Source organism: Gallus gallus, chromosome 15 (genome assembly GCF_016699485.2).
Source record: "Gallus gallus isolate bGalGal1 chromosome 15, bGalGal1.mat.broiler.GRCg7b, whole genome shotgun sequence".
Classification (NCBI taxonomy): Eukaryota; Metazoa; Chordata; class Aves; order Galliformes; family Phasianidae; genus Gallus; species Gallus gallus.
This window is the reverse complement of record NC_052546.1, coordinates 5813049-5833568: the sequence shown is the minus strand read 5'-3', so window position 1 is coordinate 5833568 and position 20520 is coordinate 5813049. Positions and strand designations below refer to the sequence as shown.

The 20520-nt window shown below is 45.4% G+C and overlaps 3 protein-coding genes and 1 long non-coding RNA gene across 37 annotated transcripts in view; 3 read left to right on the top strand and 1 right to left on the bottom strand.

Moving 5' to 3' along the window:
• CLIP1 (CAP-Gly domain containing linker protein 1) overlaps positions 1-2484 on the top strand; it is a 61932-nt gene extending 59448 nt beyond the window's left edge. For 28 of the 30 annotated variants that reach the window (XM_040648416.2, XM_040648413.2, XM_040648411.2 and 25 more), the window contains 4 exons: positions 182-231; positions 737-742; positions 1170-1294; positions 1954-2413. In XM_040648416.2, coding sequence (XP_040504350.1) covers positions 182-231; positions 737-742; positions 1170-1294; positions 1954-2176 — 404 coding nt within the window. In that variant the 3' untranslated portion in view covers positions 2177-2413. Of the gene's footprint in view, positions 1-181; positions 232-736; positions 743-1169; positions 1295-1953 lie in introns of all 30 variants that reach the window. The other 2 variants (NM_001396664.1, NM_001396663.1) reach the window with 1 other exon arrangement.
• On the bottom strand, positions 2-18057 carry LOC121106891. The gene is made up of 4 exons (XR_006931555.1): positions 15746-18057; positions 14829-15667; positions 12029-14258; positions 2-1604 (listed from the first exon to the last, which is right to left on the bottom strand). It is a non-coding gene; the product is annotated as an uncharacterized LOC121106891 (long non-coding RNA).
• On the top strand, positions 3095-10095 carry VPS33A (VPS33A core subunit of CORVET and HOPS). Its single transcript, XM_415153.7, has 13 exons — positions 3095-3220; positions 3294-3359; positions 3432-3559; positions 3776-3965; positions 4686-4802; positions 5458-5632; positions 6097-6290; positions 7292-7418; positions 7599-7666; positions 8132-8269; positions 8657-8794; positions 8935-9103; positions 9637-10095. Exons 1-13 carry the CDS (start codon positions 3119-3121, stop codon positions 9828-9830), a joined length of 1806 nt encoding a protein of 601 aa, XP_415153.2. The 5' UTR covers positions 3095-3118; the 3' UTR covers positions 9831-10095.
• Positions 15035-19524, top strand: DIABLO (diablo IAP-binding mitochondrial protein). Of its 5 annotated transcripts, none has more exons than XM_004945570.5 (6): positions 15035-15121; positions 15427-15636; positions 16018-16149; positions 16636-16746; positions 17292-17388; positions 18351-19524. In XM_004945570.5, exons 1-6 carry the CDS (start codon positions 15059-15061, stop codon positions 18563-18565), a joined length of 828 nt encoding a protein of 275 aa, XP_004945627.4. In that variant the 5' UTR covers positions 15035-15058; the 3' UTR covers positions 18566-19524. The 5 variants fall into 5 exon arrangements, with proteins under 5 accessions (XP_004945627.4, XP_046757220.1, XP_415152.4 ...); XM_415152.8 differs by having other exon boundaries at positions 15084-15140; positions 15516-15636; XM_015275583.4 differs by having other exon boundaries at positions 15084-15140.
• Positions 19525-20520: the final 996 nt, after the last annotated feature.

The following is a 20520-nucleotide window of genomic DNA, read 5'->3' as shown; positions in this document are numbered from 1 at the left end:
GTAAAAGAGAGAATTTCTTTATTTCTCTGTGCTTTCAGCTTTAATCTTGCAGATTTTGCAGTTGTTAGATGCATAGTTAAAATGCAATAGTCCACTATTTTCGGTCTCTGACTAAGCCATGGATGTTTCATACTTCAAATTACTGGTTGTTTATGCCTTGCTTTTTTGTTTCTCTTTAAAGGTGACATAGCTGCTAATCTACTTCAAGATGAAAGTGCAGAAGATAAACAGGTATTTGATCTGAAACATCAGCAAGCTAAAACAGCAGTATGCAGAGTGAAATCTTCCCAAATACAGTTCTTAGCAGATTTTGGAAATCAGGACTATGATAGACAGCTTTTTGTTTTCACCTTCTGCTTCTGAGGGGAAATGCCAATGGTTGGAATAACATGAGGAAGCAAGCAGGAGAACGAGAGGTAGAAACTAGCTGCTCTGTTACCATATGATTCTAACAGATTTAGGAAAAATATGTATGAAAGGGTTCAGTAATTGTAATGGACATGTAGAAGAAAGCAGTGCAACAGGCTGCCTGTGACAGCAAAGGCCTAGGATGCATGGTTGGAATAGCAGCGCTGTTAAATCACTGGAGTTGGTCATACTGATTAACAGTCTTTACTAGTGACATAGTCTGTACAGAGCTCAGAAGCAGTGCAATTAACCAATTAAGTAACCACTAATTTCTTTTTTTTTCCCTCCCTGAATCCACCTGCTGATGACAATGCTTTCTTCTGATCAGCAAGAGGTTTGTTCCACTTCTTGCCTTACTTTTATTTTATTTGCAATAATTTGCCAAGCATTACTTGATTACTGCCAGCAGTACTTCTGTGCTGTCTGCTGATCTCTGAGTGGCTCGGACCACTTCAGGAAATGCCGTGTGAGTGCACTGTGCTGCCTCGCTGCCACCTCTGGAATAGCTCAGGGGGTGACCTGGCAGCCCCTGGTGCACCCACTTGAGCAGCAGGTCCAGAGGAACGGAGATGCACTTCTGATCAGAATTACACTGCTGGCTTTCGTGCTGAAACAGTAACATTAGAAAAAGAGCTTGATCTGTTGGTGGTGGGTTGAGACCTATTAGCATCTGTCATTTTGAGGGCCGTTCCTGTGGTATTTGCTTTCTGTGGACACGCAGTCCTCAACCTTCTGACTGTGCTTGTTCTTTAATATCACAGATTGACTTCCTGAACTCAGTGATAGTAGATCTGCAAAGGAGAAATGAAGAATTAAACTTGAAAATACAGAGAATGTGTGAAGCAGCCCTCAATGGCAATGAAGAAGAGACAATCAACTATGACAGGTATAAATCCTAATGGGAAATCTCGGCTTGTGTTCCAGGAGGTGCTGGTAGGAGTCAGTTCTGTCAGCTGCACAACACATCAGCCTGGTTTCAGCAGCCACGACAAACATGTAGTTCCCTATTGAGTTTAGGTAGACTGAATCTATTTAGGTCTATTACTGCAGTGTACTGGGTGGCGCAAAATGATCCCCAGTACTCACCTGCCACAAGTGCTGGTGTCTTGTAACGTATCTGTTGTCAGTCTTGGTTGAGGTCAGCCCTTTCCACATTATGTAGAAGAGTCTTTGCTCTTGAGATGCCATTATCTACACTGAGATGGGGAGATCCAGTCAAAGAAACAGAATGAAAACCTATTTCCTAAATTGTGAGTGTGAGTTCTGATCTCTTCTATGAAGAAGAGAAACTAGCTTCCTTTGTGTTTTCAGATAATACTTCTATGTGTGCATATGTTTACACAGAGCAGTTTGCATAGTGAATAGAGCCATGTAAGGGAATATGGGGTACTGTGATCTTCAGGAGAGTTTTTGTAACGATTTTTTATTGACCACTGTAGTATGTCTTAGTTTCAGTAGTTGTGAGATAGCTTACTGGGAGGGAAGCAGAACCACCTTCTTTAGGAGAATTGCTCTGCTTGACATGCACTGGTGCCGATCTTGCAGTGAGGAAGAGGGCCTGTCCAAGAAGACGCCTCGCCTCTTCTGCGACATCTGCGGCTGCTTTGATCTCCACGACACCGAGGACTGCCCGACCCAGGCGCAGATGCTGGAGGAGCCTCCACACTCCACGTACCACGGCAGCAGGCGGGAGGAGCGGCCCTACTGTGACACCTGCGAGATGTTTGGGCACTGGACAGCCGACTGCAACGACGACGAGACCTTCTGACGCAGCACACGGCCGGGGCCGGCCTGTCTGTGTGCCCATCGGACACTTTACACGACCAGCATTTCCGTGTGCTGAATGTCAGGACAAGGGATGGTGTTTCTTGACCCCCTTGCTCCCTTTCCCTTTGCCCATCCACTTTAGAATCAGTAAATTGATAAATATTTTCCTCCTCCACTAATAAGTACCCCATTTCCCTTTATTAAACTTAAGTGAGATATAAATAAATGATTTAATGGATGACTTTATGCTGTTTCTTCCCAGACTCTGGGTTCGTTTCAGCTCTTAACACGTCGTGCCCCCGTGCTGTTGGATCTATTGATGGGAAAACATGTATAGGAACAAAGCACTATAGTTATATTAAAGCTTATTTAAATACTTTAAAATTATGCTGTTAATTTTCATATTTGCACTAAACCATTTTAAGGCTGCATTTGTACATTTAGATTTTTAAGCTTTTTTGGACACTGGACTGGGTTGAGAACTATGTTGTGTTAATTTTCATTTACTCGTTTGCTTGCAGTTTGTGCCCCTGGCCGCCAGCTCTGCCTCTGGCGCAGAGGGCTGCAGTACAATGCCTTGGGTGTGCGGTACAAACGGGGTAAGGCGCTGCTGTGGGCTTTAGGAACCCATCTGCTGTGCACACCTGAAACAGTTTGAGGCATGCCTTTTTTTTTTTTTTTTTTTTTTGCATTCTTTCACCTTCTATACAGTGAGCGTGTGTGTGTGTGTATATACATATATATATTAAAGTTATATTTTGAGAAAAAAAGCGTTTGCTCTCTTCTGTTCCCCTAGCGTTGCACGCGGTGCCGGCCGCGTCCCGCTGCTTCTCCCCTGGCGCCCACCGGGGGGCGCTATGCGGCCGGGCAGCCTCCGCGGGGCCCGGCACCGCCTCGGCTGTCACGTGACGCGTCAGCTGACCGCCGCCGCCGGGTGGGAGCGATGGCGGCTCACCTGAGCTCGGGGCGCGTGAACCTGACGGCGCTGCGCGAGGCGGGGCGCAGGGAGCTGCGCGAGTTCCTCGATAAGTGCGCGGGCTCCAAGGTGAGGGGCGCAGCGGTGGGGAGGGGAGCCGAGCCGGTAGGGCGCGGCTCAGCGCCTCTCTGTCCCTCCGCAGGCCATCGTGTGGGACGAGTACCTGACCGGGCCGTTCGGGCTGATCGCGCAGTACTCGCTGCTCAAGGTGAGTCTCTTAATCATGATTGGTTTCCAAAATGGAGGCAGCGGCTGCAGCTGACGCTTTGTCTCCCGGCAGGAGCATGAGGTGGAGAAGATGTTCACCCTGAAGCCGGGCCGCCTGCCCCAGGCTGACGTCAGGAACATCATCTTCTTCGTGAGGCCCAGGCTGGAGCTGATGGACATCATCACGGACAACGTGCGCAGGTACGGCCGTGCTGGGGGACGCCTTCGCCGTGCGCTCAGAGCGGTGGCTGAGCGTCCAGGGGGGCCGGGTAACAAAGTTCTTAAGTATTTGGAAGTAGAAGGTTATGAATGCAGGTCTCCTGAGCTCAGTGCCCTCACAGCCTGCGCTGTGCCAGCTGTCTGCGCTGCCGAGTCACTGTTGTGACTGTTTGCCGGCCCCTGCCCTCGTTCTGCCAGGGAGGACAGAGGCCGTTCTCCCCAGAGGGACTTCCACATCCTCTTCGTGCCGCGCCGCAGCCTGCTGTGCGAGCAGTGGCTGAAGGAGCAGGGCGTGCTGGGGTCCTTCATCCACCGGGAGCAGTACAGCCTGGACCTGATACCCTTCGATGGGGACCTGCTGTCCATGGAGTCTGAGAGCACGTTCAAGGTAAGAGCTCAGCTGTAAGGCATTGCTTTGTGCTGGCTCCAGGAGTCAGGGTGAGAGGCTCTTAAACAACAGAAGGCCCTGCAGAGCAAATGCATCTTAGTTCTGAGAGCTGAACTGTGCCTGAACTCATCCATTTGCTGCCTTACTAAACACTGCAGGAGCAGTCGCTACACCAAGCTGCATCCCAACCCTCTGGCTATTAACCACCAGTGCTATTTTCACAAATCAGGCATTCATAAGGCTTAAAATAATCAGTCATTACAAAGAACCAGCACAGTTCATGTCAACGTGCAGCAGAAAAGCTGTGTGCAGTGCTGTGCGTTACAAATTACTTGTTTTCTAAGAGCACTGCACCTTAGGACAGAAACTTTTGAGACTTTCTTTGCCGTCTTGGCTTTATTAAACATAGTCAGGAGGCCTGCAGCTGCTTCTCAAACACTGTGCTGAGCTGCTGTGTTCTTAGATGGGCTTTGATAGAGGCTCACTGCAGTTCATGTCTAGCTCTCTTCCTTCTTTCTATCAAACCAGGAGTAGCACATTTTACAGTGATTGGTATCAAATGATTTACATAACAGCACAGATAAGGTCTGTATTTGCCAATGGCCTCAGATTTTTCCCTAGCCTGCGTCTCTTCTGAACTGTTTGCATGGACTGTGTTCTGCTGTGGAAGCGGCTGTGTCGGGTGGACGCCTTCCATCGAGAATCCTCCTTGCTGTTTAGGAATGTTACTTGGAGAGTGACCAGACAAGCCTGTACCATGCGGCGAAGGGGCTGATGACTCTGCAGGCTCTCTATGGAACCATCCCCCAGATTTTTGGGAAGGGCGAGTGTGCCCGGGTAAGGTGAACACCGCTGTGTAAGAAAATACATCTCATCCTTTGGAACAAGTGTTTGGCTGAATGTCATCTGTGGAGTTTGTTTTTGAATCCAGACATGTATTCTTGTAATATTGGAATTTCAGGATCACAGCCATCAGTTTGTCATTATCTGTGGTCAAAAGGATAATTATTGCTGTTTCGTAAGGCTTCCTGTCGGGGTTATCTGATTTTAGGTTTTGCTCATCAGTGCGCTACCTTTGTGCTTTCAGCAGTTCCTTCTATGGAATTTAACGCTTACCCACTCCATTACCATCAGGGCTGAATAAAGCTGTAAATGTACAGTCTACTGCTCATGCACTGTCTTTTCCTTCTCTCCCTTTTTCCTCTCTGATTAACCTATAGTTTAACTGGTACCTTTTGTAATGAGGAAGCAGCTTGAGAGGAAGCCAGTGCTTTGGCCACAGTTGCTGCCCTGCTAAGCTGCAGAGAGTAGCAGCAAAGGGCTCTGATTTTCTTGCCTTGTCCTGCCCCCACCTGACAGCCAGTTTGTACCTCTTGTTCTCTTCCTTTATACAGGATCGTGCCCCCATATTTGCACATGCCTATACAGCCTAGAAGTCAAATCCATCTGTCATGGCTTGTACCACAACCAGACCAATGTGTTTTCCTTTCAGCACGTAGCTAACATGATGATCAGAATGAAGCGTGAGTTCCCTGGAAGCCAGAACTCAATATTTCCAGTCTTTGATACCCTCTTGTTGCTGGACCGCAATGTTGATCTGCTGACACCGTTAGCCACACAGCTGACATACGAAGGGCTGATTGATGAAATCTATGGAATTCAGAATAGTGAGTACTGCACATCAAGGGGCCTCTGGTCAATAGAAATGATAGTGCATGCCTTCACCGTCCAGCCTGGATGGCTCCCTCAACACTGCACTGAGGGAAAGGGAAGCAGTTTGTGAACGGTCAGTCAGGGTGTTCCCCTTCTCTTTGGGCAGTAGGCAGAATAACTCCAAAGGCATTTACAGGTTTTATGCTGTCCTGATGGCTGGCTGGAAGGCTGCCTCCAAACCTCTTTGGAAGCAGGGTACCTAGTGCTTGGCCTTTTAGAAATGTATGTGTCTCTGGGTCCCCATGTGAGTACCGAGAGGCTCTCTTTTAATTAACACACACATATTAAGTAGTTTTGCAATTTATAACAGCTTTGCTGACAAGAACTCTTTTCAGCTCAGGATACAGGTTTCACAGCATGCTTGGCTTAACTTACGTTGGTGAAGTCCTTATCAGAGTTATTTCTCTGCATGTGATAGCATATGTGAAACTCCCTCCTGAGAAGTTTGCCCCGAAGAAGCAAGGTGAGGGTGGCAAAGATCTCCCCACAGAGCCCAAGAAACTCCAGCTGAACTCAGCTGAGGAGCTGTATGCTGAAATCCGAGACAAGAACTTCAATGCTGTGGGGTCAGTGCTGAGCAAGAAGGCCAAGATCATCTCAGCAGCCTTTGAGGTGAGGCCAGTATCCAACAATGCATCCCTCAGGTGTTCCTGACATCAGATAGAGACACGGTCTGTGCTAAGCAAGGCTGTGACAGCAGCTTGAGCAGGAGTAATCCCCAGCCAGAGAACACTGGTATTTTGACTTTGCTTCTTCATTTCTGCCACATTTAAGAAGAGGTAGTGGTACTTTAACTGAAATAGTGTGTGCTTAGCCTCATCTCCTAGATGTCCGTTACTGCAGTATTAGTGCTGATGGTGCTAAAGATGGATTATTTGTACTGTTGCCTTTTAATTTACTTATTTATTTTAACAAGAGGAAAAAAAATTGTCAGAGGTAATAGGTGATAATGAAACAGCACCATACTGGCAGAAGACTTCTTAAATTGCAGGCTTCTCATTATCACTCTCCTGCCTGCACTTGCCCACTTACTTAAATTCTTCACGTGTCAATTTATTTATATTCTAAGTTGCAGCAAGCAGCACGTAGCCCACATGAAATACAGACCTCTGTGCTGCTCTGTGTGCTGAAGTCTGCATTGTGCTTCATCTGACCATTGCCCCAAACCTAGGACACTGTGGCAGCCAGGCATAGTGAAGGGCAGGCTTCTCCTTGTGGGAAAATGTCCCCCATCTCTGACTGCATTTGCCTAGAGCTCCCAGTCTGCTGGTAGCTAGTAAAGTAATTCATCTGCATGGAAAAAGGTAGTTCTTGCTGGAAGGGAACCTGAGGAACAGATAGTGACAGAGAGTGAGGAGGGTGATTGGCAGCATTGGTATAATGGAAAAAAAATAGCGTATATTCCTGTTGTATTATGTCTTGCCTCTTCTACCAAAGCACTGTTACAGGAAATGCTGTGATTTCAGTGTAAATGTGCAACTTTTCTGACAAAATACTGTACATCTCTAACAGTATCTGCTGTTGCACTGTGTCCCATAAAAGACTGGTCCAGCTGGTGGGTGGCTCATTGATCTGAACAACACCTAACCCTAGCAATGGATTTCTTTCTTTAGGAAAGACACCATGCAAAAACTGTTGGAGAGATTAAGCAGTTTGTCTCACAGCTGCCACACATGCAGGCAGCAAGGAGTTCTCTGGCAAACCACACCTCCATTGCAGAACTCATCAAAGACATCACCAGTGAGTATTCATTCGTTGAATAGTCTGACTAATTGGAATGTAGCACTGATTGATATCATTCAGCTTGACAAAAATTGCATTTCTTCCACTCAGTGCATCTCTGCTAATGTCAAAGGTAGAAAATAAGCTATGTTGTCAAAGTCAGTTGCTATTGTATTGGTTTTTATTCTTTTCCCACAGCATCCGAAGATTTTTTTGATAATTTAACAGTAGAACAGGAGTTCATGTCTGGAATAGACACAGACAAGGTAAGCAGATGATGACAGCTAGTAACTCTTCAAAAAATTATATCTATCCATATATTTTTCTTTGTTTTCTCCTTTTTTGAGAAAGAAAACATTTGATGTGGATAGCGTCTGGCTCCATCCATGTGCGTATCCTTGTGTGCTTGCAGCAGACTATTCCAAGTGATGCGTATCACTGGTCCCACTTAGAGACACTTCTGTACTGTGTGCTCTGCCAGGCTCTGGTTCCCTCCCTTTGCCCACAGCACAGGTGACCACAGTTGGAGTGCTTTGTACAGCAGCACTGTGTGCCGGGAGGAAGATGCTCAGTAGAATCAGTGCTGATCACTGTTATAGGGGTGGTTCTGAGCTGCCTGGAGAGCAGCTGCATCTCCTCTCTTGTCCTTCTGCAGACATGAGTCAAAACTAGATCTTCCTTTCCAGGTCTGCTAGGTGCTTTTAACAGGGCTTTTCATTTTATTTTAATAGGTTAACAATTACATTGAAGACTGCATTGCTCAAAAACATTCATTGATCAAGATCCTACGTCTCGTTTGCTTGCAATCTGTGTGCAATAATGGACTGAAGCAGAAGGTTCTGGACCACTATAAAAGAGAGATTCTCCAGGTTGGGGTGTAACTTTTGCATTGATAGATTTACAAGAAAAATCTACCTCAAAGCCTCCACTCTACAGCTTGTGTATTATAGACAGATGCATCTTGTACAGGGGTAGTGTTATGACTTCAGGTGTGTACAGACAGAAGCTGAGGCTTGTTGGGCTGGCATCTGTGACACAGGAAGTGCTTAAATCTGTTACACAATACGCAGGTACAGAGAAGGTTATATCATTAAGCGTTTTGCAATCATGATTTAAATGCTCTAAATGGGATACGTACTAGGGAGATTTTAAGCACTTTTTTAGATTAAAAAACAGAAAGTAAGAGGCAAAAATGTTAAACACTCTGCTCATAGATTATTGGCGTGGCATTAAAAAACAATTTCTTCATGTTACAGACTTATGGCTATGAACATATATTGACCTTAAACAACTTAGAAAAGGCTGGGCTCCTGAAGCTGCAGACAGGTGGTAGGAATAACTACCCAACAATCCGAAAAACCCTGCGCTTATGGATGGATGATGTTAATGAGCAGGTAAGCAGATGCTTCTGCAGTGACAGCTATATGTAACACCACAGGACTGTATGCAAAAGGAAAACTTGCACGTTTATGGTGCGGCTTTCCAAGCATGAAGTAGCAGTCACATGCTTCTCACTCTCTGCCCTCCCCTACAGAACCCCAACGACATCTCCTATGTGTACAGTGGCTACGCGCCGCTGAGCGTTCGCCTGGCACAGCTGCTGGCAAGGCCTGGGTGGCGGAGCATAGAGGAGGTGTTAAAAATGCTGCCAGGCCCCCACTTTGAGGAGCGGCAGCAGTTACCCACTGGCCTGCAGAAAAAGCGTAAGTTCCATTTTGTTTTCACACTTAGAAGCATATGCATCTCTGTCAGTCTGGAATGAGGCAAATGGAAATTGAGGCTGGGAGAGTTCAGGCATCGTCTTCTTTTCCTGTCTCACTCTATCTATTCTGTTCGGATAGCTTTTTGGCCTCTCTAACACTTCCACTGACCTACTCTGCCTGCTATTAACAAACAGCACCGTGCCTAGTGAAAATACTAGATGGTTATCCATTGTTTAACTTTTCATCAGTGTATTAAACCCTTCTATTGCACTGTGATTTAAATAAGTACAAAGAAGGTCAGCATCGCTCTGTTAGTATTAAACCTGGCCAGACAGAGGCACATTCTATAGAGACTGCAGAGCTGGCAGCAGATTCTGCATCTCCTGTCTGCTGCTGTGCCCAATATGCTTCTCTTTTAAATCAGCTCCTAAATTTACTTTAGTTTGAGGACATTCTGAGTTGGACTGATAGCTGATGGATAGGAGGTATTAAAAGAAAAGAAAGGCAACCTCTCTCTTTCTCTGTATATGCAGGTCAGCATGGTGAGAACCGAGTCACGCTGGTGTTCTTCCTGGGAGGTGTGACATATGCAGAAATAGCTGCACTGAGATTTCTATCTCAGATGGAAGATGGAGGCACAGAGTACGTCATTGCCACCACAAAACTAATCAATGGAACAACCTGGATCAAATCCTTGATGGAAAAATTAGAGCCTGCCCCTTTCTAGAATCTATGGCAAGAGAGAGTGAAACTGAGCAGCCCTGTGTGATACAGGTACATCAGATACATACAGATGTGATACACCCCCCCGCTGGCGGGGCTCCTTGACTAGGAAGGGAACATGCCCCTGGAAGAATGGCATGCTCCAGTCCATGATGTGGTTCCCTGCCTCCCTCTCTGCACTTGTATTCCCACTGTTTGTTTGTGGCACTTGTAGTAGCTGAGCAGTGCTGAAAGACATTAACCATGAAATAAACAATGGGAGAAAGAGATGTATCTGCTTGCAATATGAATCAACGGTCAAGCGCTGGGGTAGGGGAATCTGCCCTGCTCAAACCACTTCCATTTTTCTTTCAGTTTGGTTCTTCCAACCAGCTCAGAAAGCAGTGCCTCATCTGCTCCTGATTTTGTATCACTAGCCTCTGTGGCTTGCAGGTCACAGCAGCTGAGTTCTCTCACATCCACAAACACTGATTGTACAAGGGAAAGATAACTGCAGTAAGGAGGAAGCATCAACTTTTTTTTGCTGCATACATTTAGGTACAGTTTGAGGACAAAAAAAAAGCAATGATACATAATTCACAAAGTAGCAAAATGAAACAGAAAGCATTAGGGGTAACAGGCTCCTTTGGGACCCAGCTGCTCAAGGTTCTCTACCATTCAGCTGCTGCATATTCTCAGTGCCCCCTCAAGCAGCCAGTGAATCTAAGGGACCTGTAATGCGCTGTCCCTTCAGGTTAACTACTTCTAGGCCACATTCAAGTCCACTGTCTTGCATGCTGCTTGGCCAAGACATTCACTGGGCTTCCTCTAGCACAAGCAGCAACAGCTAAACCTTGAACTACACACATGCACAGCAGCAGAACTGACTGTGGACACCACTGACTGCACCCAGGTTCTAGGGAAATGCCAGTCTTTTACTTCAGCCATTCTGGGAAGGGCTCAGTGGGAGGTGGATTGTTTGTCCCAGGTATACCCCACCTGCCTGTAACGCAACTCCTGAGTATGAATTACATCACTGTGCCACGCACTTATGTTTGAAGGTACACATACACAGGCACTCCTCACATGGGACGCAGACCAAAAATAGCTGTGTCAGTAAACCAGTAAGCAGCAGGTTTAAAACAGACACCTTTTTTGTTTTCTTCACTTTATAAATTGTGGTACTTGCTGTTGCAGAGCCCAAAATTATACAACGGAATTTTCCACGGCCTTGGGGCTGGGCCACTGGCACTGCTGAGCCAACGAACGCAAGTGGCAGCTTCTGGCTCCAGGAGCGTGCTTTGCTATGGCTGGTGGCTTGGAAGGCAGAGCAGGCCCTGCTGTCTGCCCTTTCCTTTGGTCACTGACGCTATACTCACGCTCTCCACAGCGAACACTGAGGTCTCTGTTTCACGCTGAATTTCATTCTTTAACAGTTATAAAAAACTTAAGTCACATTAAATCACTCTTAGCAAACATTTCTGCTCCGTTATCCTGCACGATGTGTAATGCATTGCAAAAAACAACAGCTTCATTTTTTCCTCATTTTGGTCAAAAATTAATCACACGGCAATGACTAGCACTGCTCAGGCTGCTCTGTGACCCAACACAAGAGAATAGAAGAACACAAAGCACAAATTCAACAGCTTGCTTACCTTGTCACTCAGACTCATAAATGCATTAGCAACACCAGAAGCAAAACCTACTTACATTTTAAAGAAATACTTTATGCCAAATACTTGGTAAACTTTAACTTGCCAATGACACTACTGCGTATTTTTTGCAGGCTGTTGCCTGCCCCACCAACAAGCGAGAGCCACGTGGCTACATAAACTAGACAAAGTCTCTTCCTGCAACTATTCAACAACAACAAATAGCCATCCTGACGTTGATCGATTCTCTGGAGGAGCAATTACTACTTAACAGGCTTCCTGAGCAGCTTGATTATGTTCTGCTTCTGTCCAAGGCCTTGCTGACCATGCGGGTAATAATTTGATAACAAGAGAGCTTAATTTAATTAAGGGGCCATTTTCTACATCATAATATCTTTGTAGGTAAGAGATTTGATTTGCAGTACATACCCTTCCTTCTCTCTGCTGTCTGCATTTGTCTGGTTTACAAGCAAAAAAAGAAAACATTACCCAACCTCCACTCGAAAAGACTTTCACATTTCATACAGCATTTTCAAAAAGCAGCTTTGCTAAAAATAAACATACATCTTACCTCTCTCCCACCCCATAACCACAAGTGAGTTGTAGCTCTTGCTTTCTCAGAGGCAAGGGGGACTTTCTGTTTGTGCAAGGGTGAATATAAGGCAGTGATCACGTATAGATCACGCTGTCTTCAACGCTCACTTTCTTTAGATAGCAGGGTGCAATTCAGTGTGCACGGCTCTAACCTGCATTGCTGACCTTGGGCAATCCCCAGCTACATGCAAGCATCCTACTCCTGCAGTGGCCCACAAGCACTGGGCCCTCAGAGAACAGGAGCCTTCCAGATAACTGAGCTGCAGCATACAAAGCATTAGATGACATAATACTTCATTACAAGGAAAAAAAAAAAAACAAAAAAACATATAAACAAATGGAGGCTCTGACTGGTAACACTGGGAAAGCCACGGTGCTTCAACTCACAAAAAGCTGTAGACAAAAGCTCTCTGGGGAAGGGGGGCTATTCGGAGAGCTCCGTGCTGCTGTGCCGCGCAGCGCCAAGGCGCTCTGTCATATAATAATTGGTCCTGACCACACCTAGTGCATTAGTCCTCATGTGGGCTGCAAATACAACCTCATTACTCCTGGCTCCTGGATGAGCAGATCAGAAGGGGATCAAACTACAGCACAAACCAGAAGCCAGAAATTCAAGGGACAGCAGCACAACAAAACCAGGGAGAAACAGGAACTTTTCGAAGCAGATCCCATCATCTACCTGGGTAAGCAGTTTATGTCTTTGTCAGTATTTCTTTAGACAATTAAAAGTCATGTAAAGCCTAGAAATAGGAAACTTTGAACAACTGGGAACCACAGCTGGTTTTAAAATGCGATAGCTCCTATAATATGCATACACCTGAGCTTAGAAGGAAACACTTTTGGTCTTCAATAAGACCAAAAGAGTGACTTAATTTTAATCAAAATGTGGTTTTTTCATCACAAGTACTTCTTAAAAATATATCTCAAATTGGCAGGACAGGAATTCAATTTGCTTTTGCTGGCTATAGACTGTTAAGAAGATAAGAATCTTTTTAGGTTAGCTTTATCTGAAATCTGGTTTTAGACTCCCTTTATGTGCTTGACCAAGAGTGTGGATACCTTAGATCAGGCACAGCCCTGACCAAAATAACAGGTGACTCAGCGAGACAGGAGGATTTTTAGACAGGCTTCACAGCATTAAATCTAAGGAGCCAACAACTTTCATGAAATGTTCAGATTTTATATTAAAGTAAGAAACAAGCAACTTCTAAATCAGCAGGTACTGTGACTTTAAAATACAGATGGATGAATTCTATAATGTCTTACCCTATGTCTCCCATTTGAAGGTTATTTTTAAGCTGAGATAGATAGAAATATTTGCCTGTGCAAAGTTGCATTTAAGCCCCAGTTTTCTTCTCTCTTAAACAAAAGGCTCTGTTTGTGCCAGTATCTCCATTAAGATGCAATTATATCATTAAATATTAATGGTGGCTTCCTTGAAGGCATTGACCACTTTGATCAGAACACACTGTTGGTAATACATCATCAGTGAATGCTCTGTATGTGAAGCTTCCTGGATGCACAGCCACTGGACATAGGGGAAAGATACTGGGATCTAGCAGAACTGGGGCCACTGCTCCATGCCTGCACAACAGAGTACACCATACATGCATCTGTATTTTAATTTGCTTAGATACCAGTCCTGATTTAGAGACTTTGATCAGATCCCTAACTCCTTGTCAACACTGCACAGCTTGATAACCCTGCAAAGACCTGAACAAGCTTGCACAAGTCCAATGTGACACTTAAACCTCAGTAATTAACAACTTTCTTAGAAGGATGGGTGGCTGTTAACTCTCCTGAACACAACGGCTTCTCCCTAAAGCAGAGCTCCACTATCCTGCTGGGAAAGACTCATTCTATCCTTCTGGTTTTCCTTTGCACAGAGCAGGGAGCAGCACGGCTGCAGCCATCCCCAGACAGCCTACCTGCACTGCGGTACTGTGGGGAACGATGCCGGACTCCTTTGCAATCCACTTCCTCAAGGTGCTGCGGGAGCTGCTGGCGTTCGTGCTGTTCAGCTACACCGTGCTGGTGGGAGCACTGCTGCTTGCTGGCTGGACGACGTATTTCTTGGTGCTCAAATGACAACTCCTTCCCCGCTCCTGCAGTCCTTGGCTGGCCAGAAGCACCTGGCTCCACTGCACAGCTCGTCCCACACATCTGCTCAGCACACAGGATGGCACCTCCTTCCTCCTGCACCAACTCTGCAAGCATTTTGTTCCATTACCACCTCGTCATAATTTTATTTTCATATGTAAAAAAGAAAGATTAAAACAAATACTATCTACATGCACGCACCATTCTGTGTGGCTCTTTCCAGTTCTGCTGTCTCCCAGTCATTGCCTTCCCAGCAGCTTTGCCCAGGGATTCCCATCCCACCCCAGGGACCAGCAGGGAAGGAAGGGAGGGATGCCACAATACTGCACAAGGTTTCCTACAGTTCTATGAGGTACATGTTGGGAGAGCAGCAAAGCTACATATCTATAGTGCGGTCATTTGACATTCTCAAGCTCAGTGATTTTCCATAAATACTTAAAAATACAGGGGAAGTATTAAGACATGGCAGAGCTACAGCCCTGCCTTGCTAAAACTGAACTATGTCAGCTGAGTCTCACAGAGAACAGATGAGAATCTCTGGTATATGCAGTACAAACAGAATTTATTGATCTTATTTATTAGGCTTTTCACGTGTGACTGTACAGGAAGCCTTAGCTGAAAACACTGGGGATTACTGCAGCTATAGATCTAGCCAAAAACAAAGCAGTACCACGTACTCTGGAAAAGTAAAGATGAAGTGGACCAAAGCAGATGGAAGCCGAGCCTGTGCGAGCCGCGAGGCTGAGGGCTGAGCGCGGCAACAGCGTTCCCGCGCGGCGCCAACGACCGTTGGTCGCCTCACAGCGCCGCCGCCCCTCACAGCGACCGTTAACACAACGGCCGCGCCTCGCGCCCTCCCCACGTGCCCGCCCTCTGCGCACGCGCCGATCCGGACCACCCTCCCAGCATGGCGTCACTTCCGGCGTACCGCCCACTCCCAAGATGGCGGCGCGGTCCTTCTGGCTGCGGGGTTGGTGCTCTCTCCTGAGGTACCGCGGTTACGGGCGGCCGGGTTGGGGCGGCGGTGCCCCCCTGGGTTAGGAGCATGCAGCGTGGGAGGAAAACCGACCGGTTATTCTCAGAAAACAAATGAAAACAATTTAAGCACACTTAGACCTCGATTGTCAGTGCGACCGAGCATTAACAATGCGTTCGCACCGGATAAGACAAAACGTGTCCCCTCCGTTTTCCACTTACCGCGCCCAGCTGTTGTTTCTCGCCTTTATACCTCGCCGTCACGATAATAACCAGTACGGCCACTCGCTGTTATTCCAGAACATCGCCGGTTCACGGTCCCCTCCCCCAGCTGCAGCAGATGATCCCTGCTCTGGTGTTTCTGTGCTCACTGTTTCTCGCATGCCCAGGCACGGCCTCCCCGCTCTGGCCGGCACCGGCAGACGCGGCCTTCCTGGTGGGAGCGGGCGGTGGCGCCGCGCGGTGGGCGCAGGGCTGGGAGCCGCCCTGTGTGCTGTGCCAGTCGCAGAGGTAAGGGATCTCCGGCGGCGGACGTGCAGCCCTGCGTGTTAAAAAGCCTTCCCTCTGTGTTCCAAATGCTCGCAAACCCCCGCTTAGCGTTTTACGAGCCGGTACTTACCCGTTCCGTTGTACCATCTTGATTCTGCCTTAGGGGTGACAGGGGTTGATGCCATGTGGTTGTTAAGGAAAAGAGATGAGAAACACAGTGTTTACCTTCAGTAACAAATTGCAGGAAAAGAAGTGACCTTGTTTTACAGAGGAATTTGTGCTAGGATTTTGCTGTAGGCTCTCCAGCCCTGTCATTAGCAGCGGTGCTTTTTTATCATCATTAATTACCAATTATATACAAATGGGAGTCTGTAACAATAACGCCAACTTGTTGTATTTCAGAAACAGAACTCAGCTTCTCTCAGTAACGATGCCTTGATTAAGAGAGCCGTTACGTTGGTAACAGACAGTACTTCCACTCTCCTCTCTCAAACAACGTACGCACTGATTGAAGCACTGACAGAGTATACAAAGGTAAGGTGAGAGGTTAAGCACTTTGCTTCGGGTCCCTGGGAAGTTATGGAGTAGGGCTCACTATTCTTACTGCACTAAATGTGGAAGTTAGTACAATGTACTTTTACATATTTCTGCTTTTCCTGTGCAGTACAAATGTATTTCTGTGGTACTGCAAGGAACTGCTGTAGCATAGGTAGGAAGCAGTGGGCTTTCAGAGTAGGAAATCAGGAATTCTGAGAAGCCCATAATGATGTGCACTCTTGGAGCATCAAAGTTCTGGTGCTCGAGTCAGAGTATACTCCTTTTTTCAACGTGTTTAACAGCAAACTTAAGAGCAAAGCACCTTGGGAAGTATTCAACGATTTTGTTACCCACTGCATATACTGGAGATTAAATACAGACAGGTTAGTTCTTTTCTTGCTTTATATGACTCATTAACACCAGTTAAGAGTGAGCAAACATCTATAGATTTTAATATAACTGTGTGAAACAATCCCTTTGCAGGCAGTTTATACGTTGGTGTCTCTCTACAAGCAATACACAAATCTTCTTGGGAAGATGAACTCAGATGAAGTGGATGCAGTCTGGCAGGTGGTAATAGGAGCCAGAGTGGATGTAAGCCATCATCTCCCTTCAGTTGTTACCATAAAGCAGTCAATCAAGAAACTCTCTAAGACTCAAGTCGGAGTGTTAGAAAGTAGGAATTCTTTACTAACAGCACTGGATGCGTGGCAGATACTCCCCTCCTATCACACATACTTTGCACAAAAAGGCCTTCAGTTGATATATGTTCAGAGGTCTTCCTCTGAACAGGTCTTCCTGGAGGTACATCCACATTCCATACAAAGAGTCCTGGAACCTTATCTGTTCACATACAATGTCTGGTGGAACCTCCCTTAACTATTCCATACAGAGTCTCCTGCACATGCCTTATCTGTTCCATACAAAGACACAGATCCTTCCCGTTTTCTAAACAAACTATAGGGTTGTCCATTAAGGAACTTAACTAGCTACAACTTGTATCACAGTCAGGAATTTCCCTCTTCAGCTTTTCTCAAAAAGCTGTATTCTCACTTGCTCACCTTTTCACAGAGGTACTGTTTAGAACAGCACTCAGATGTTCTCATATCAAATTGAATAATTCTTCATTTTACTCCTAGATGACAACAAAACAGCAAGAATACCTAAAGCTAGAATCCAGCTGGATGACAGCATTACGTCTTTCAGAGATGGCAGCAGAAGCTGCATATCAATCAGGTATGCTCAAGCAGAAATACTGAGAATCTTTCACTTAACATCTAGGCAGTGTTTATGCTATGAGAATGGAGTTAGGAAAGACAGGGAATATAAATTCCAACAATGTACCAATTTGGAATTAGTGCTGGTTTTTAGCAATGCTAAGAACTTATTGGCTACAGCTCTAGTACAAACGTCCTGGGAACTAGGGCTGGAAACTTCAGGTACTGTTTATATTAATAGCAAACATGCCAGAAAATATTTGACAAAGTGTTATTTTCAAATGCAGTATTCAAATGTGGTACCCAGAAAAATAACAATGCCTAGAGCCTAGCCAGTGCCCCAGCTGGATTCTCTTTTACTAAACCATGAGAATATTTACCTTTCACTCAGGGATGATACAAATTTTGTTTTCTCCCTATATAAATGCTTTCACAAAGCGTGCAGAGACTTGATAGCTCTGAGGTTGAGTTATTGGCTGACTTAGGGCAGATGAGCAAGAATACTGGGGCAGAGAAAGAAGAGGAGGAAAACGGTAAATACATAAGGGCAGCATACCTGCGTAGGTGCGATTTCCTGATGAAACTGTTGAAAAAGACGTAGAATCTGTAGGAGCATAGAGTTTCCACATTCAGCAGTGTCTCAGATGATGGTAGGTTCAACTACTGCACAAGGACCAAAAGCACCTGTGGCAATGGGTGGGCAGGACTTCGTTTTCAAGCCCAGCAGCACAAGCTGATCAGTCTGATTGGATCCTGGCTGAAACCTGGCTGGGTGGGTGGGAAGAATTAGGAGGGCACAAAAATCTTCACGTAGGCATATTGTTTAAGGTAAATCAACAGTAAATACGTTTAGCATTAATATAGCCCAAGAGCCATCAAAACACTTAGCAAAGCAGGTGATAATTACAGACATTTCCTTCCTTAAGTGAAGGTTTGCTGAGCGATCTTCTAACCCTGTATATTTAAATGGCTGTTTTTCAGGTGCAGATCAAGCGTCGGTGACAGCTCGTAGCCACATTCAGCTAATCAAATCACAGGTGCAAGAAGTGCGGCAGCTGTCCCAGAAGGCAGAGACCAAGTTAGCTGAAGCTCAAACAGAGGAGCTCCTAAAAACTCAAGGAGAGGAATCTACATTGCCTCAGGGTATTTTAGGAAGTACAGATGCGGGTGAGGACCCTTATCTTCGGGAAGACTGATAGGAACTTAAATGTCACTTTAGAATATGTGAGAATCAATCAGAAATTGAAGGGTCCCAAACTTAAGTGTTGGATAGCAGGAAACCTCCGAAATAAGCATGTGATTCCATTTCTCCCCCTTACCCCCAGGCTTGCTTTACAGATCAAGTCAATTCCAAGAATCTGAAAGGCCTTGACCCTGTTTATAATTATGGATTCAATTATTTAAGTGTTTAACTATGCAAATGTGAGAATTGCTATCAATGATAGCTTGTTAATTTTGTCTGCTGGGAAGATCGTAGCAGTGGTTTGGTATGTTTGTGAGAGCTCTCCAACATAGAGGTAAAGTAGGTATCAACCAAAGAAGTGTATTTAAAAGTTATTGTTTTTAACCCGTGTAGTAAATGATGTCTGTTAGTAGATATCTTTATTAAATTGGGCAAAATCATTTCATTCCAAGTGTGCCCACATAGATAAAAGATGAAGTGCTGTTTTCTGTTTTGACTTAAAAGCTTGTAACAGAATTGAGTCTGACAGCTATATCTAATTGCACTTAATTGCAATCAGGGGAATTGTTTGCTGTAGAGCTGAAAACCTGCTATGGATTTACCCACGTTCCTCTTAGAGAAGTTTTGCACAGTTCAGTATGACAGCCTCTTTCACCCAAGAGCCAGTGCTTGTAATATATCTGCCTTCCCCAGAAAGCAAAAGGAAACTTGATTTTCAAGATATTGTGGTTACAAAGTAGTTACGGAGACCGCTGCAGATTTTACAAAACACTAAACAAAAGTGAGTTTTACATCTTTAGATGCTTTCCAGCAAGTTTCAAGTAAATAATCTTCATTCTCTCTTTCTGTAATCTTAATGTTTCACTACAGACTTCAAAACACAGGTGTCTTCCGTTGTGTTCATTTTCTAACTTACCAGCTTAATGTGAAATTTGCAGTGTTAACTGCATAACAATAAAACTTCAGCTGAGATTGCTTTGTAGAATAGCATTGATGAGATAGAACTTTGTCAGTGTTGATTTGACTCTTGTTAATCCCCATTCATCAGTTTTTCTAAGCAGGCACACAATCATAAGATTTTACACTGCACATTAACATCAGATGCACTACGTCTGTGTTGAGGTTGCTGTTACTGAGTTCTGCTTGACAAGGTATTTTTTCAGCTGTAACACGAGCCTTTGTCTGTCTCATTTTGTCTGCCTTTGAACAACTGCAATCTCAGCTGCACACCATTGTACACTTACAGATTAAAATGTAGAAGTTTTCAAAAACAAACAAAACAAGCACCCTTTCTTTGCTCCTGCTCCTGACTGGATGCTGCTGTACCTAAGGAGGATGGTAGAGTTTGGAATCAAAGCTCCTAGGAAAAAGCTAGTGTCTGCTGTGCAGTAGTCAGAGGGTCCCAAGTGGGGCTCAGGGCTGGAGCATTTGGAAGATCCCTAATATGTTGAGACTGTTAGTTGTAAATGTGACACAACCACACCCTTAAGAGCTAACTGCAAGTTCAGGTCAGTCTCCTAACCACAGCTGCTCTTATTTGCTCTGTGCACTAGTTTAAGAACTCCTGCCAAACCACTGACCGAAATGCGTGTGCAGGTTGTGTAGCAGTCAAGATGCTGCAGTAACTCTGATACTTACATAACAGGGGTCTGGCTTAAGGCAGATGAGCATCATTCCAGGAGCTGGGAATATTCCCATTCCTTCCCTTGCAGAGCCTGCCCCACCCCCTCTTGCCCACTTCTTATTTTACAGTATGACCCAGACACTAGTCACCCCAAACTTTCAGATGTGACAGGAAGCAGCAAGTCAGCTTAAATCAAAAAGGGAAACAAATTCATGAGTGGCTCAACACTACCTCCAAAATGGAATGGAAAGAAGCCCCAAACCTTCACTGAGAAGTGAGAGTTGCGTGTCAGGAACTAACCAACACAAGTAAGTCCAGAAGAGCCACAACATCACTTACCGCAT